Genomic DNA, 16,177 nt, shown 5'->3' with positions numbered 1-16,177 from the left:
CATGGGCATAGGAGTCCAAGGACTTGGCCACTTCTGCTGCTATCCCGGGCACATTAGCAGGGAGCTGGATTGGCAGTGGGTGGCTTTACTTCATACGCCACAATGCTAGCCTCTGACACAGACCCCTAAACATTTATATAGGAATTCAGAATGGACCTGTGTTTTGAAAAATAGTTTGGTTTCTTGAACATACACTTACTGAATGATTCTATTTGTATATTACTTTAGGTTAATAATAATTTAGGTTCTAACAAAAACTTGTGCTTGAGTGTTTATAGTGGTTTCATTTATAGTCTCCATTAACTAGAAAAGAAAAGCACCACTATGGAGTAAACTGTTCCATTCATAATGCCAATACTACTCAGCATTGAAAAAATCAAGCTATGGAGAATGCAACTACATAGAGGCCTTACACTAAGTCAGTGAAGCCAGACCCTAGTGGGTATTCATGCGATATGATTCTATTTATGTTATAATCATAGCTGTATGTGTTTGTAGATAAATGGGACTTTTTAAAAGATTTATTTATTTTTATTGGAAAGGCAGATGTACAAAAAAGAGGAGAGACAGAGAGGAAGACCTTTCGTCCGATGATTTCACTTCCCAAGTGGCTGCAACGGCCGATCCGAAGCCAGGAGCAAGCAACTTCTTTCCGGGTATCCCACACGGGTGCAGGGTCTGAAGGCTTTGGGCTGTCCTTGACTGCCTTCCCAGGCAACAAGCAAGAAGCTGGATGGGAAGCGGAGCTGCTGGGACCAAAACCGGCACCCATATGGGATCCCGGGGCGTTCAAGGCAAGGATCTTAGCCATTATGCTATCGCGCTGGGCCAGATAAATGGGACTTTTAAAATGCTGATACTTGATAGGTGCTGTGGCCGAGTGAGTTAAGCCCCAGTCCTAAACTGCCATTGGAGTACCAGTTCAAGGTCTTTATTTCTCCCCTTCCCATCCAACTTCCTACTTACGCATCCTGGGAGCCAGTGAGATGGCAGATGATAGCTCTGGTGCTTGGACCCCTATCACCCATGTGGGCTATGTAAATGGAGTTCCTGCTTTGTGGCTTTGGCCTGGCCCAGCCCTGGCTGTTGCAGGCATCTGGAGAGTGAACTAGTGCAAGGAAGCTTGGAAGCTTCTCTCTCTCTCACTGTCTTTGACATTGGTTAAAATAATATGTTTTCAACAGATTTATTTGATTTTTTTCAGAAGCAGAATGACCAGAAGAGACAGAGAAGAAATCTGTCTACTGTTTAATTCCCTAAATGATCAAATGACCAGGGCTGAACCTGGCCTCCTGCATAAGTGCAGAAACCCAAGCTGTTGAGTCAGCTTCTGTTACTTTCCCAGGTGCATGGGCAAAGAGTTGGATTGGAAGCAGAGAGGCTCTGATGTGGTTTGCTGGCATTCCAGATGGTGGCTTAAAGCACTACACCACAACACTCGCCCATTAGACATTTTTTAAAAACCTGTCAAAAATTACAGACGGGACTAGTCTGCTACACATACTGGCAAACCAGGATAGGGGGCATGCCTGGTGGGGGTTATTGTGGGTCACTCCAACTAGGCTGCAGCTCCCACTGGTTTATGTGAGGGCCGAGCATGTGCTGGGCAGAACCAGGCTGGACTGCAACACCCATTGGTTCCAGCAGAAGTCGGGACTGAAAACAGAACCAACCCAGCAATTGCAACCATCAGCTGATCGTGGTGATGGACTGTGCCGGGTACATACAAGAATCTGGTCAGGCAACACCTCAGACAAAGTTTCTTGGGGATCTCCCCAATCGAACTGCCGGACTCAGAACCCTAACCAAGAAAAGACAGAGGACAGAACAAGTCAATCAACCACCTCAGCTATATGTTGGCAGCGAAATACTGGGCAGATGGAGACTCTATGATGGACTATGTCAATCAGTGGATTCTTCAACGACCTCATTGTGTTTGCAGTGGTGAGACTGGCAGCAATTCATAACTGGTCAACTATCAAAACCACTTGAGCTACAATCTCAGAGCATGCCCCACATCCGGGACCTGGGGTGGGTGGGAAACTGGGTGGGGCTTCTCTCTCAATATCCCCATTTATTTCAGATACATGAAGGAAACAGTATGGAAATAATAGTCTTACCCACTTTCCTATAGCCCTTGAACCTTTTTACCCAAATTAACTATGTGAAGATTGTCAAAATAAAATAAAAAATGGAAAAAAAAACTGTCAAAAATTTAAAAATGAAAATGTTGATACCTTGTCTCAATTTGAGACCAGCTACCTTAGTCTAGATTGAGACCTCAGCACTGCCATTTGCTTTAAACCATCCCAGGCTATTTTTCTGTACTGTCAGAACTGAGGATCACTGAGCTACATAAGTCATCTAGAAAATGCCAAGAAAACATTGCTTTTGGCTTTGGGCGCCCATTCTCTACAGCTGTTTAAAAACAGCTGGACAGTGGTCATTGTTGTGATATATCAGGTTAAGTCCCTACCTGTAATGTTGGCATACCCGTTGGGCTGTAGCTTGCGACCATGCTGCTCCATTTCTGATTTAGCTTCCTGTCAACACGCCTGGGAAGTCAGTGGAAGATGGCCAAAGCACTTGGGCCCCTGCACCTACATGAGAAACTTGGTAGACGACCCAGGTTTCTGGCTTTGGCCTGGCACGTGCCTGGCTATTGTAGCTGTTTAGGGAGTGATTCAGAAAATAGATCTCTCTTTATGTCTCTCCTTTTCTCTAACTCTGACTTTCAAATAAATAAATAAATTTTGCATCAAGTGAAGTAATTTCTGGCTTTTTTCTCATTGCTATCCAGGAGACACCCAGCAGTTTTCTTTGGGTATCATTTTGCTGCTACTGACATTGTTCAGTCACAAGACTTTGAAAACACCACTATTCTCAGGAATGCCTTGAGCAGGGTACCATTTGCTTAAACAGTTGTATTTCAGAGTGTATCCTGCACTATTGTTCTTGGGCAGCTGTAGGATTTTCATTCTTTGCTATAGTAAGTAACCTTGTGAACACACCTGACTGAGGGCTATATAGTCCAAGTTATACCACTAGGTGTCACTGAGAAGTGATGAGTCAGTAAACTTGGAGGGATCCAAGGGTAAAATGTGATGGGGAAATTCTGGAAGCTTATTTTCTACAGCGAAAGAACTTTGTGGGAGATGGGTTATTGCCAAGGGTCTAGTTGTTGGGATTGAAGCCTTGCTGCCCAGTTTCTACAAAATGCTTGTTTTCTACAGTCCAGTGCTTCTTCCATAACCTTACTTTACTTTGTCTTTGCCTTTAAGACTTTTCTTTAAATTCTATAACTGGGCATTACGTGACATGACCTCTTTCCCTGATAATTTTTTTTTGAAGATTTGTTTCTTTGAAAGAGTTACAGAGGAGAGAGAGAGCGAGGTTCCATCCACTGGTCTACTCCTCAAATGGCCACAATGGCTGGGGCTAAGTCAGGGACCAGGAGCTTTATCCAGGTCCCCCACATGGGTTCGGGAGCCTAAGTACTTGGGGTGTCTTCTGATGCTTTCCCAGGCTATTAGCAGGGAGCCGGCTTGGAAGTGGAGCAGCCAGGACTTGGAACCAGTAACACCCATATGTCATTACAGTGACAGCTTAACATGCTGTACTACAATGCTGTCCTCTCCAGAGAATTTTTTCTTATCTATAATTTAAAATTGACTATTCTCTAAAATTGTTCTCAAGCAGATTATTCTGGCTTCATCCCTCTTTATTCCCCATGTGTTGTTTCAGGAATCAACTAACGTGATCACTGCTGTTGGTTCCTCTCTGCTTTGTCCTCTGTGCCTCATATTGGGTTAACAAAGATTTATTTTTATTTATTTATTTATTTTATTTTCTGGATGAAAGTAAGTAATGTAAACCCACATATTCATACTGGTTTAGAATGAGCTTTATCTCAGGCCTGTCTCCTAAAGACAAATCCTTAATTTGAGTTAAAATGCTTACTGGTATCTTTAACTCTCAAGTGTGCACTTGTTTCAAGTCTGTTTTCGGACCTGTCGTTTCCACTTAGCTCCTGAGCTGCCCCAGCTCCACATGATGCTCCTTTGCATTTATAGGCTGTGCCATGCAATCGCACATTTACTTATCCATGTCCTTGTGTTGTCCTCTCCCACATTCAGCTGCTAAATGTTGTGCGCCTGTCGTCTACTGCTGCACTCAGTCGGCTTACCTCGTAAGCTGCTAAGCATGAGATTGAAGTGCTGATGGTCATTCAGTAGAGCCAAAACATAATAGTGAACATTTATGTGATGCCATGTGCCATGTACTTTTGTGAACGTGTTCTGTGTGTTACTAAATTCATACAAATGTCGTGAGGGAAAGACTCTTTAAAAATCAGTGGAGGGTCTGGTGCGATAGCGTAGTGGTTAAGGTCCTTGCCTCTCATGCGCCGTGTCGCTGGTTCTTATCCTAGCGGCCCTGCTTCCCATCCAGCTCCCTGGTAGTGGCCTGGGAAAGCAGTCGAGGACGTCCCAAAGCCTTGGGACCCTGAGCCCACGAAAGAGCTCCTGGCTCCTGGCTTCAGACTGGCTCAGCTCCAGCCGTTGCAGCTGCTTGGGGAGTGAGCCATCGTACAGAAGATCTTACTCTTTGTCTCTCTTCCTCTGTATATCTGCCTTTCCAATATAAATAAATAAATCTTTTTAAAAAAATCACTGGAGAGATCAAAAAATTGCCTGGGAGATGAAATTTGGCACAATGGATTAAGATGTCACTTAGGATACCTGTATTCCATATCGGAGTGCCTGGGCTTGAGCTCCAGCTCTGCTTTTAATTGTATCTTCCTGCTAAGGGGAATCTGGGAGGCAGCAGATGATGGCTCATTTATTGGAACCTGTTCCCCACCCCCTGACATGGGAGACCTGGACCGAGTTCTAGGCCCCTGGCTTTGTCCTGGCCCAGCACTGTTGCTGGCATTTGGGGAATAAACCAGTGAATGGAAGTTTCTGTGTCTCTCTGATTTTCAAAGCAATAAAAATATGGAATTAATTTTTTAATTAAAGAAGGAAGTTTGCCCCAAATCATACAACTGTTAAATAGTAGGGCCAGGTTACAGTCTGATTCTAGGGTCCTTTTTCTTTACCCATGCACTATGACTTCCACAAAAGAAAATGTTTATTAAGCATTTGTTGTCTATGAGTCTGTTTTACATGTGTTACCTTATTCACTCTTAATAGGAACAGTATGAGGTAGTTCCTACACTATACCTGTTTAACAGAAGGCTTAAATAAAGTACTGAAGACCTTGCAAAGATGGTGCAGTTAGACTGTGAACTCAGGTCTATCTGAAAATCTATCTGAATCCAGAGCTCCAGATCCTTTTTTTTTTTTTTTAAGATTTCTTACTGATTTTTATTTTTAGTCGAAAGCATAAGAGAGGGAGAAACAGAGAGAGCGAGAGATCTGCCATTCGCTAGTTCACTTCCCAAATGGCAGCAATGACTGGAGCTGAGCCAATCCAAAGTCAGGAGCCAGGAGCTTCTTCTGGGTCTCCCCTGTGGATACCAGGTCCCAAGGCCTCTGGATCATCCTCTGCTGCTTTCCCAGGTCATTAGCAGGAGCTGGATAGGAAGTGGAGCTTCCAGGACTAGAACCAATGCCCAAATGGAGTACTGGCACCACAGTCAGAGGATCAGCAAGTCATGGCACTGTGCTGGTCCCAAGAGCTCCAAATCTTAACTGCAGTGCTTCAATGCTCTTGGCCCTCTACTGATATTAGTTGGGTCAGATCCTACCTGCAGTTTGACGTTGGCACTCCTTTTCTTGGGATTAAGCACTGTGGGAAGTATATCCAAAGACCGCATCTACAAGTAGTGCCTGAGTGACTTTCCTACCCAAGCCTCATGGACCTCACCATTAGATAGAACTTCCCTCAAAAACCGTTTTCTCCAATCTTGGGCCATTGCCTCCGGTGCTTGTCAAGAGTTTGTTGCCTTTGATGTGATTGCATCAGGTTGAGTAATTCACGTCCCGGTGGTAAGGTGATTCCCGCCTGTTGGCTAGTTCTCTATGGAGGCCTGAATATGAAATGTAGGTAAAAAGGCAAAGAGCTCTTTGAAGAATTCTATTTCTAAAGACAGTAGTTTATGAACCTTTGTTTTCTATTTGTTCTCAAGGATTTTCCTTCTGAAAAAAACAGGTTTTGCAACGGCACAAGAGAAATTCTATTAAGAGAAGGAAACCCATGTAGCTTACCTCGTCCCTTTCTCTTTTCCCAGAGCCTGAATGGTGTTTGGCTGAACAAAATGCGTCTGGAGCCCTTAAAGTTTTATTCCATCTGTCCAGGAGACCATATTCAACTTGGGGTACCTCTGGAAAATAAGGTGAATGCGGAATATGAGTATGAAGTTACAGAAGAAGATTGGGAGCGGATAGCTCCTTGTCTTCTGAAGAGTAAGCAGATGGAAAAAAATAACTTGAGAACTAAACGGAAGTTGAGTTTGGGTGAATTAGAGGTTTCTGAAGCCGAAGGTCCCTCAAACTGGACATCTAAAGTAGGTATGTTGTCTTATGAACCTGGCCACCCTGTGAAGTCACAAGAGAACGGTGAAGTGCCCTGTCAGCCCTCTGAGTGTTTGGATCCCAAGCTGACCTCTCTGGAGGCCCGGGAGGAAATCTTGGGGGCTGCCGTCTGCTCCAACCCCCCTAAGTCCGTAGCGCTTCCTCCTAAGAAGCTGCCAGGCTCAACGCCTTCAACATCGCAGTGCAGTTTAGAGCTGTTCAAGGTGACCATGTCCAGGATTCTGAAGCTGAAAGACGTGTTGCAGGAAAAGCAGATGGCTGTTCTGAAAGTGAAGAGACAGACCCCAAAGGGGAACTTGAACAAAATTGCAAAAATGGAGGAGGAACTGCAGACTTTACATTCCCAGCTGTATGAAGAACAAACTCAGCAGCAGGCGAGACTGGAAGAACTGGAGAAGACATTCCAAGAAGAGGAACAGCATCTCCAGGTACTCAAATGGGTGGGAAGGACCAGTGTGTTCCTTGGAGGGCAGGGACTTTATGGCAGGCTTTATGAGCCTCTGCCCAGACCTCTCTGTTCTTGGGTCAAGGACGAAATGCTGAGAACCTAGGGCAGGAAATGGAATGAGAACAGAAAGCTGTTTAGACTAGGATTGAGTATAAGATTTAAACATGCCTGATTTCTCATCAGCCAGGATTGGGGCGTCAGGACAGGGAAGGTGAGCCTGTGACTTACAGAGCCTTCTAATCCAAAATGGATCTCAGGATACAGAGCTGAGACATTTCAGGACCAAGTTAGATTCGGAGAGAAGTGAGAGAAAAGGTCAGGATCACAAAACAAGGGTCCTCCAATTAGACCAGCATCTGCACATGAGTTACTTATTCCTTCTCTGTGGCCATGTCACTTAACCTCAAGGCTGGTGCAGGTCATCTGGTTATTCTGCCCTTGTGCCTGGCAGTTTGTTAGCTATGAGCATTAGTTAGCTTTGTAACTAACCTAGGAGATGAGAGGCTGGAAGGGCAGAAAATGTTTTTTTGTTTGTATCTGAAGCAACTGGTAAGAGAAAGGTTGGATACGCCATGATTCTGTTGTTGGTTTGAGTGATAAGCCACCTTCCATCATGCCTTTAGTAGGAAGACAAAATCATGACCGTCTTAGCTGTGTCAAGGGGACACCAAACGTGCTCCCATCCTTGGGTCGTTTGCTTGGATGAGAAGCTCTTATACAAAGCTTTAAGAAAGAACTGATCCCGCCACTGCTCCAAATGTCAGTTCCCATCTGGCAGGAACTACACGTTTTATTCCCAGCAGTTGTTCAGGTAATACTAAATGTCAAGAATTCCCCGTTGTTGACTTAGGACTAAGAAGGACCAGTCACAACTGAAGTGAATAAGCCTTTATTTTCTATGTGATTTGCTCAGGGCAAGAAATGACCAGGAGTAGTGTTGGCTTATTTCTGAACAGTTGACAGATTTTTGCTGTAATTTCTGCTAGCCACTTGAACATGGCAAAGGCCATGGATTAAATGGGTCTTTTAATGTTTACAATGGTTGTTTATGTGTGTCTCTTTGCTTCATTTATCCAACCTAGACTAGTTGTTGCAATTAATAGAGGGCAGTTTATTCCTGCATGTGTAGTATTTCATACTATGCCAGGGCAGAACTTTATTTGAAGAATTATATGTTGAAGCATAAGAGTTTGTTAATGATTGTGACTGCTCTGGGCATGTTCCTAGGAGCAACTGAAAATTTTTTCTCTGTACCAAAATGCTTAAGAAAGGGAAAAAAGATTGATTTAGAGGCTTTTTTTTTAGGGGATATGTGTAAATATTTAAGTTGCAAAGTCAGTTATACAGAGAGGAGGAGAGACCAGAGACACCAAGATTTCCCATCCGATGGTTCACTCCCCAAGTGTCCGCAACAGCCAGAGCTGTGCCGATCTGAAGCCAGGAGCCAGGAGCTCTTCTGGGTCTCTCACGCAGGTGCAGGATTTCAAGGCTTTTGGGCCGTTCTTGACTGCTTTCCCAGGTCGCAAGCAGGGAGGTAGAAGAGAAATTGGGCTGCTGGGATTAGAACTGGCGTCCATTTGGGATTCCAGTGTGTTCAAGGCAAGGACTTTAGCTGCTAGGCCAGTGTGTTCAAGGCGAGGACTTTAGCTGCTAGGCTACTGTACCGGGCCCTGATTTAGAGGATTGCTGTAGGGATAAGGTCCTGTGTAAGTCACTCATGATGAGCAGTATCAACCGCATTTTCCTGAGCCCACTGAGCCCTAGGGATTTGTTCTACCCCTATCCTATGTTCAGAAACTGATTTAAGCTTGCTGCGTCATGCAGATTTTGATTTTGAACACGAGGAGATGTTTGGCACTAACCTTGTGAGTTCTGGTGGGTATAAAAATGCTTCATAAGTGGTTTTTGCCATTAAGCAATTAATCTTGTTGAGGAGATGAGATGTATCATATGCGTAATATAATTGTAGAACAGTTTTTAGTCAATATATTGAATTGGGCCAGTGGAGGAAATTGCTGTGAAAGCTCAGGCAAGGAGAAAGAGAAGCCATTCAGAGGCCACAGGCAGGTAGAAACTGAGAAGGAAGTGGTGATAGGGTGGCCAGGATTAGCAGCAGAAATGTGGATTTCATGAGTAACAACATGGTGGCTTCCTCTCAGTGTTCATGCTTTAGGGATCTCAGCCGGCTACAGCCAGTAAGGGAGGTCCAGACTGTTAGCTCCTGATTTTTCCAGAACCACCCAAATGGTAGATTGAAGCTGACAGTCTGGAGGGGTGCAGTATTTGGGCAGATAACTCTACTCAGATCCTTTGCTGCCAACAGCTTGAAGTGAAACAGGAGCTTTCCACCTACGCTCTACTGCCTGTCGTTTCTAGACGCTCACACAAGCTAGTCTGCTCTGCCTGTTATGGACTTTGTTCCCCTTTTCTCCTCCCTGCAGAGCAACCTTATATTTTGTTTTGGCTTTGCAGGGTTTGGAGAAGGAACAAGGAGAAGAGGACCTGAAGCAACAGCTGGTCCAGGCTCTGCAGGAGGTAACTTAATTCTTGCCACTGTCCTGAGATCGTAGTGGGCTGCGAGTGGGGAGCAGCCAGGCATCACGTGGCCACCGCTGCTCAGCCCACACCTCTGTGGCATCTCCAGTCTGCAAACAGAGCAGGTGGCAGCTGCTCACACCATCAGGCTGGAGATTTTGAGCTTCACAGACATGCCAGCCCTCAGCATGAAAACTTAACGTCTTCATCTGAGCGGAAGTTGCTCTGGTTGAAGATGGAACAGAGCCCACAGCAATTAGGAGGTTCTCGGGAGAAGTGGCTCTACTTCTAGAAAGGTGAGGGGAATGCAAACTTGGAGGCAGCTGCTGGTGCCAGGAACCGCCTCCATTAGCTCTGAGCTGTAGGCATCCAGAAACCATTCAGAAATATTTCCATTCAGCATTTAGGTCAGGTTGACAGTGTGCTGTTTAATAGTAAAACATTGATTTAACACAGAAGCAGAGCTCACAAGAATAAAATTTTCCTGCAAAATTGCCTGTAATTTGTTTCATTTAACTTGACTCCTGCTTTCATGTGATTGTTTTCTACGTGTTTTCTTGCATCTTCAGAGCCTGTTGTTTTCTGTCTTTCATGTATCACAGGGAGTGACCTGATGCAAGTCTAGTCAGGTTAGTGGATGGTTCACATTTTCCTCTGGAAAGGAAGCAAGTCACGTTAGAATGTGTTCAGGGAACTTCTTATATTCCTCCATTGCGCACCCATCTCACAGCCATACGGACTCATAGCCACAGTTTTGTGTGCATGACAAGGTGCTTGCCTTAATTTCCTTAAGGGGTGCACAAATAGCTCTGGGAAAAATTAAGTGAAAATTAATTCAGTCTTTTTAGGATTTCATTTTTTGAGATTATTTTCTGCAGTGGGAAGTAGATATGTTTCCTCATGAGCCTTACTAAATTAGTATTCAGGTACTGTTTCGAAAATGACTGGAAAAGAGTAAGGCGCTGCTCTTTGCTGATCCCTAATGAGTTATTGGGCATCCTGCAGCTACAGCACCTCGCTGTAGGAGCATACAGCGTACTTGGCCTTGTAGTCACTCACTTGCTGGTCCCTTGAAGTTATTCTGTTTACCAGGCTGTTATAAAAACTTGAATATTCAGAGAGCTTTAAGAACTTTTCTGAATGCTTCTCATCGCTGCTATTATGTGATCAATGTCAAGGTAGGGGGATATCTGTTTTCGCGTTTTATAAATGAAAGAGTTAAGCCACAGGTAACTAATTAGCAGTCATGATGAAGACCCAGGCCTTCTGACATTACTGCTTTCTTCAGGATGTCACAAATGTTAAAATTTGTTTCCTGATAATAAAAATACTTACCTTTTTAGCATGTGCCTTTAAAGTAAATTTTAAATGAAGTGAGACCCATAGGTCATAAAGTATGTTTTGTCGACATGGAATTTCTTGACATTCACGGTAGGCTTTTGGTCACAGTGAATGAGCTATTAGCTCCTGGATCTGCTGGGATCCTAAGATACTGGCAGGGTTTGGGCAGCATCACCTTATGAGCATATAGAATGTGCTTTGCAGAAGAAATAGGTCAAACAGCTTTTAAAAAAATGTGATGGAAATGATTGTCTAAGCTGCCTGAATCCCATTTCCCCATGGTTGTTCCTTGAAAGCCACTTCCAGTACAGGGTTGCCTCGTAATTGCTTACTAATTCTTGAGCAACAAGTTTTCAGAATCACGTAGGATAAATCTTTAAAAGAATGTACATTCCTGGGCCACAGTTCTAACCTTCCAAAGTCAGATTGTTTCCAAATTCCTTCAGCTGCTCTTGATTGACCACTGAGGTTGGGTAACTTCTAGAGAAACTGACGGGTTTGATGACCTACCTCCTTACACTCCTTTCTGGGAAAACAGCAACAGGTATAGACGGGATATCCTGAGTGAATAATGAAGGCTCTTATTTTGAAATTTCTATTTCATTAATTCGGTGCTTCCCCCCCCACAAGTTTTTTGTTGAATGCCAAAAGCTTTGATTCTTGAACCAACAAAAATGACTAGAGTGTTGGGGATGGGGGCACCGGTTGAAAGGGAAGGTGCAGTGTGGTTCGTCCCGAGTGTGAATCTGCCATGTTTCTGCAGCACCGGGCTCTGACGGAGGAGCTCAACCGCAGCAAGAAGGACTTCGAAGCGATCATTCAAGCCAAGAACCGAGAACTGGAGCAGACCAAGGTACTGGAAAGAAGATGGAGGTTTAGAATTTGGTTAGTACATGCAACTCGGCATTGTCAGTAGTGCAAGGGTTGCTGTGGTGAATGAAGAAAGAGATTATGGGTGCCCCATTGCCCCTGGAGGAAATAATCTGTAAAATTATTCAAGCCTGGAGAAGGTTCTGCCCTTTTAAGACCATGTCTGTTGCCTTCCCTTGTTCTGAAAGAAACTGCCAGACTAAAGGATGAGCCTCTTGCATTCCAGACCTTTCTCCATGGTAGGTGCTGTTTCAGAGCGAGTCACTGATAACATACTAAGGAGTGGTATATGAGAGTGCAGCAGAAGAGTTCATCTTGATGCATTGGTGTTGTATCTTCCCATGTCAAATCAGGAGAATTCTTGACTTCTGCCCAGGCCTGATGGGTAACAGCATGAAGTAGCACAAGTGTGAAGGCACAGAGGGGAGTGGTGGGGACTAGTGGACCCAGGACCGGGGGCTTGGGAGTGCTTGCCCCACCCGACCTCAGGAAGCAACACTTCTCTTTTCAGCCAACCATTGTATCCAGAAATGCAAGCCTTGGGCTGTCCAATCCTCTGATTTTTCCCCAGCAGAAAGAAACCAAAATGTTTATTTGAAGACCTCAATTTTCAAGCATTAGCCACAAGTTCGTTTTTTTGTTTTGTTTTGTTTTTTTAATTAATTAATTTGTTTTTGCACTGTAGCTTTTACTACATGAAACTCAGTCTGCAAGCTATCAGTTGCAGCCCCTGACCTAAAATTACTGCCTGAGTCCCACTCCACTTCCTGTTCAGGTAGAGCTGAGTACACAGAGGAGTAGGGGACTTTTTATCTGCTATCCTTGTCCTCTGATTAATTCACTTAGGATCTTCCCCAGCCCCAGAGAAATTACCAAAACTTTTTTAACCCCTTGATGGATGAGTTTTTAGGAACATTGGCTTTAAGTAAAAATGAATCCCAACCCTCTTCACTGTCCTGTTTTTTCAGTTTTGCAGGCAGGGAAGTCCACAATCAAGTTGTGGTAGGTTCAGTGTCTGGAGAGGGCCTGCTTTCTGACTCAGAGACTACACCTTCTTGCTATGTCCTCACATGGTAGAGGAGGTACACATGTTCCCTTGGACCTCTTGAATAGGGTTCTGATCCCACTCATGAGGGCTGAACCCTCATCACCTAGTCACTTCTCAAAGGACCCACCTCTTACTGCCATCACGTGGGAATTCGTTTTCAGCAGATGAGTGATGGAGGGCAAGGTATCACACAAGATTCAGACCATAGCAAGTGGGAGAAAAGAAGAAAGGAATTTGGGTTTGGTGCTGTGGCATAGCAGGCTGGGCTTCCACATAGGTATCAGCGTTCCATTTGGCCACAGGTCTGTGTCCCAGCTGCTCCACTTCCCTTCCAGCTCCCTGCTTATGGCTTGGAAAGACAATGGAGGATGGCAAAAAGCCTTGAACCTCTGCGCCCATGTGGGATACTTGGAGGAGGCTTCTGGCTCTGGACCAGCCCAGCTCCGGCCGTTGTAGCCTTTTGGGGAGTGAATCAGAAAGCGTAAAATGTCTCTCCCTGTCTCCTTGCTGTAACTCTGCTTTTCAAATAAAAAATAAATTTTAAAATAAAAGAAGGAAGAAAAGTTATTGCTTTATATTAGAAAACAGTTCTTAATAAATGATAACTCTTAGGAAAAGTGTTTTACTCTTGAATTGCTGTGCCAGAATGAATTTTTAATTTAGGTTCCTTCTGGATCCTGTTGCAGACAATGAACCCAGGTCCCTGTCTTGTTTTGTACTCCTCTTGGTCCTCTCAGATGACAGATGGGGTTCTGTGTGTTTTTACAGGAAGAGAAGGAGAAGGTGCGAGCACAGAAGGAGGAAGTTCTTAATCAGATGAATGATGTGCTGGAAAATGAACTCCAATGTATTATTTGCTCAGAATACTTCATTGAGGTAATCATGACCAGTGGTGCATCTCTTGTCTCCCCCCAGCACAGAAGAGCACCATGCACACTGCTTCTGCTGTACAGAGACCCAATGAAGAAGCTTCTTTTCTTCTAAGAACTTACAGCTGTTTGGTTTCAAAGTGACCTCTGGAGTACGCACTCCTCAGTGGCTTTTGTGGCCTTCTTCCTCGTCACTGTTCTTTTCCTCATTTCATTTGTTCCTAAATATTTGTTTGGCACGGTTAACATTTTTAGCTGCAAAAAAGCCTTTATTTCTTTTGCTGGAATGTGGGGAACCAGATCACATAGCCTAAGTATCAAACTAAAACAGCCCAGAAATACTTCTATTGACTCTGCATGGATGTAAAATTGAGAGAAAGCAGACAGTTCTAAATTCGATTTAACTGGTAAACAGAGAGAGGGAGAGCTCCCACACACTGGCTCTCTCTCCAAATGCCCACAGTGGCCGAGGCTGCAGCTGGGGCCTCAGAACGTAATCCATATCTCCCCACTCCTGCAGGAACTCAGTCACTTGAGTCATCATCACTGCCTGCTAGGGTCTGGGTTAGCAGGAAGCTGAAGTCAGGAGCCAGAATTAGGTATTGAACTTAGATGTAGGACGGTGGAGGCCTCAATGCTCAATGAAACAGTTGTTCCTGTCAGGCAGCATTTAAGCAGAATGATAAATGTCATGGATGTGTGGTCACTTTAGGAATTCAAAAATCAAAGGTCTCAAATGAAACATCTCTCTTACAGGATCTCACCTATTGTCCTGTCTTGCTTTTGCACCAGCTCCTTTATTTTTCATGGTTCCTACCATTAATGACCAGTTCATATTAGACCGCAAGCGTTAAACTCAGGTTGTCCCGTGACAGTGCTTTTCTGACTCCTTTACAAGGGCAGATGTGCACACACTGCTCTTCTCAGGCAGTGTTAGGCTCAGTCCGTTGGCTTCCTGAAAAAAATCTTCTCTGGGCAAACCTGTTTATTTTCTCAGGGTTCACTTTAGCTTCAGGTTGTAATTTCTCCCACAGTTTCTAGTCAGATGATTTGCTACTTTAGAGAAACTCAGTGTTATCTTGACGGGACTTGTGGTCTCTGGTAGAGAACGACAAGGCAAGGGATGTTGGAGTGAGTGACAAGTTAATCACCTCAGAACATCTGTATGGACAGCAGAGAGACAAACACCTTGACCTGTGTTTTGCTCACAGAGCACTGCCTGACCTATTCCATTGGCTCCCTCTTTTTTTTTAATTAATTAATTAATTTTTTTTACAATCTTGACATAATTAGGGTAAAAAAGTTCAAGCACTACAGGAAGATGGGCAAAACAATTAGTTCCGCATTGCTTCCTTAATATTTCTGATGTAAAAGGGGATTTTAAGGGAGAAGCCCCACCCAGTCTCCCACCCACCCCAGGTGCCCGATGCGGGGCATGCTCCGAGGGTCCTGCTCCAGTGGTTTTGATAGTTCAACAGTTCTGAACTGCTGCCACTCTCACCACTCCAAGCACAATGAGGTTGCTGGAGAATCCACTGATTGACATAGTCCATCATAGAGTCTCTGCCCAGTATTTTCATTGCCAATATATAGCTGAGGTGGTTGATTGACTTGTTCTGTCCTCTGTCTTTTGATGGTTAGTTGGCTCCTGCTTAACGTCAGTTTTTTAACATCAGTTTTTAGTCCTGTTTTATGAATTTAATCCGTATGGTAAACAGTATCTCCTACTTTTCCAGTTTTGTGACCTCAGCTTGGCTTTTGAAAAATGTGTAACTTAGATGTTGTTTTTCACTGCTGTCTTAAGAGCAGAAAGGAGGACTTTTAAGCCTCAGAAAATTTTATTCCTTTGAAAGATGATGCCTCCTACCATCTGATAAGCTGAGTCTTTGGTATATTAAAAATTGGGATTCTAGCTGATTAGTAAGCAGTAGCTAGGTTAGTTTTTATAAGAAAATTAGTGACATATTTGCACATTCACACATATACTCATTCTGCATGGACCCAGGGACTTTTGTCAGTGTCAGGATGGTTAACCCACATTGCTGGTGTGGTCGACAAGGAGAAATGAAGTGGGCCAAATCAGCCCACCTGGGGCCTGAGTCTGTATCCTTAACTTTGAGAAAGGACAAAGTGCGTCATCTAATATCCTAACGCAAGCATGATTCTGATACTCTTTCTGAGCCCTCCAAATGGTATTGCGGTTATTTTTCCAGTTGGTCTTGGGAAATAGCTCCTGTCCTAGCTTTGAGAAAGTAATTGCTAAGAAAGGAAGCATGAAAGTTCTAACGTTTGTTCCCATTCCCACCATAGGCCGTCACCTTGAATTGTGCGCACAGCTTCTGCTCCTATTGTATCAAGGAATGGATGAAGCGGAAAATAGAATGTCCCATTTGCCGGAAGGACATTGAGTCCAAAACCCACTCCCTGGTTCTGGACAACTGCATTAGTAAGATGGTGGATAATCTGAGCTCAGAAGTGAAAGAACGACGAATTGCCCTCATTAGGGAACGAAAAGGTAAGTCGGCGTGAG

General features: G+C 44.1%; 1 protein-coding gene across 4 annotated transcripts in view; it reads left to right on the top strand.

Moving 5' to 3' along the window:
- Positions 1-16,177, top strand: part of RNF8 (ring finger protein 8) — a 59,986-nt gene that overhangs the window by 35,845 nt on the left and 7,964 nt on the right. Inside the window, exons 3-7 of one of the 4 annotated variants that reach the window (XR_009245347.1) lie at positions 6,233-6,964; positions 9,457-9,519; positions 11,624-11,745; positions 13,547-13,654; positions 15,958-16,097. Coding sequence is in view for 3 of the 4 variants with exons in the window: in XM_012928424.3 (XP_012783878.2) it covers positions 6,233-6,964; positions 9,457-9,519; positions 11,624-11,713; positions 13,547-13,654; positions 15,958-16,162 (1,198 nt within the window). In the remaining variant the exon portion in view is untranslated. Of the gene's footprint in view, positions 1-6,232; positions 6,965-9,456; positions 9,520-11,623; positions 11,746-13,546; positions 13,655-15,957; positions 16,163-16,177 lie in introns of those variants that run through there. The other 3 variants (XM_012928424.3, XM_058663747.1, XM_058663752.1) reach the window with 3 other exon arrangements.

The sequence above is a fragment of the Ochotona princeps genome, chromosome 1, assembly GCF_030435755.1.
Source record: "Ochotona princeps isolate mOchPri1 chromosome 1, mOchPri1.hap1, whole genome shotgun sequence".
Lineage (NCBI taxonomy): Eukaryota > Metazoa > Chordata > Mammalia > Lagomorpha > Ochotonidae > Ochotona > Ochotona princeps.
The sequence above is the reverse complement of the archived record's forward strand: the minus strand, read 5'-3'. Positions and strand labels throughout refer to the sequence as shown.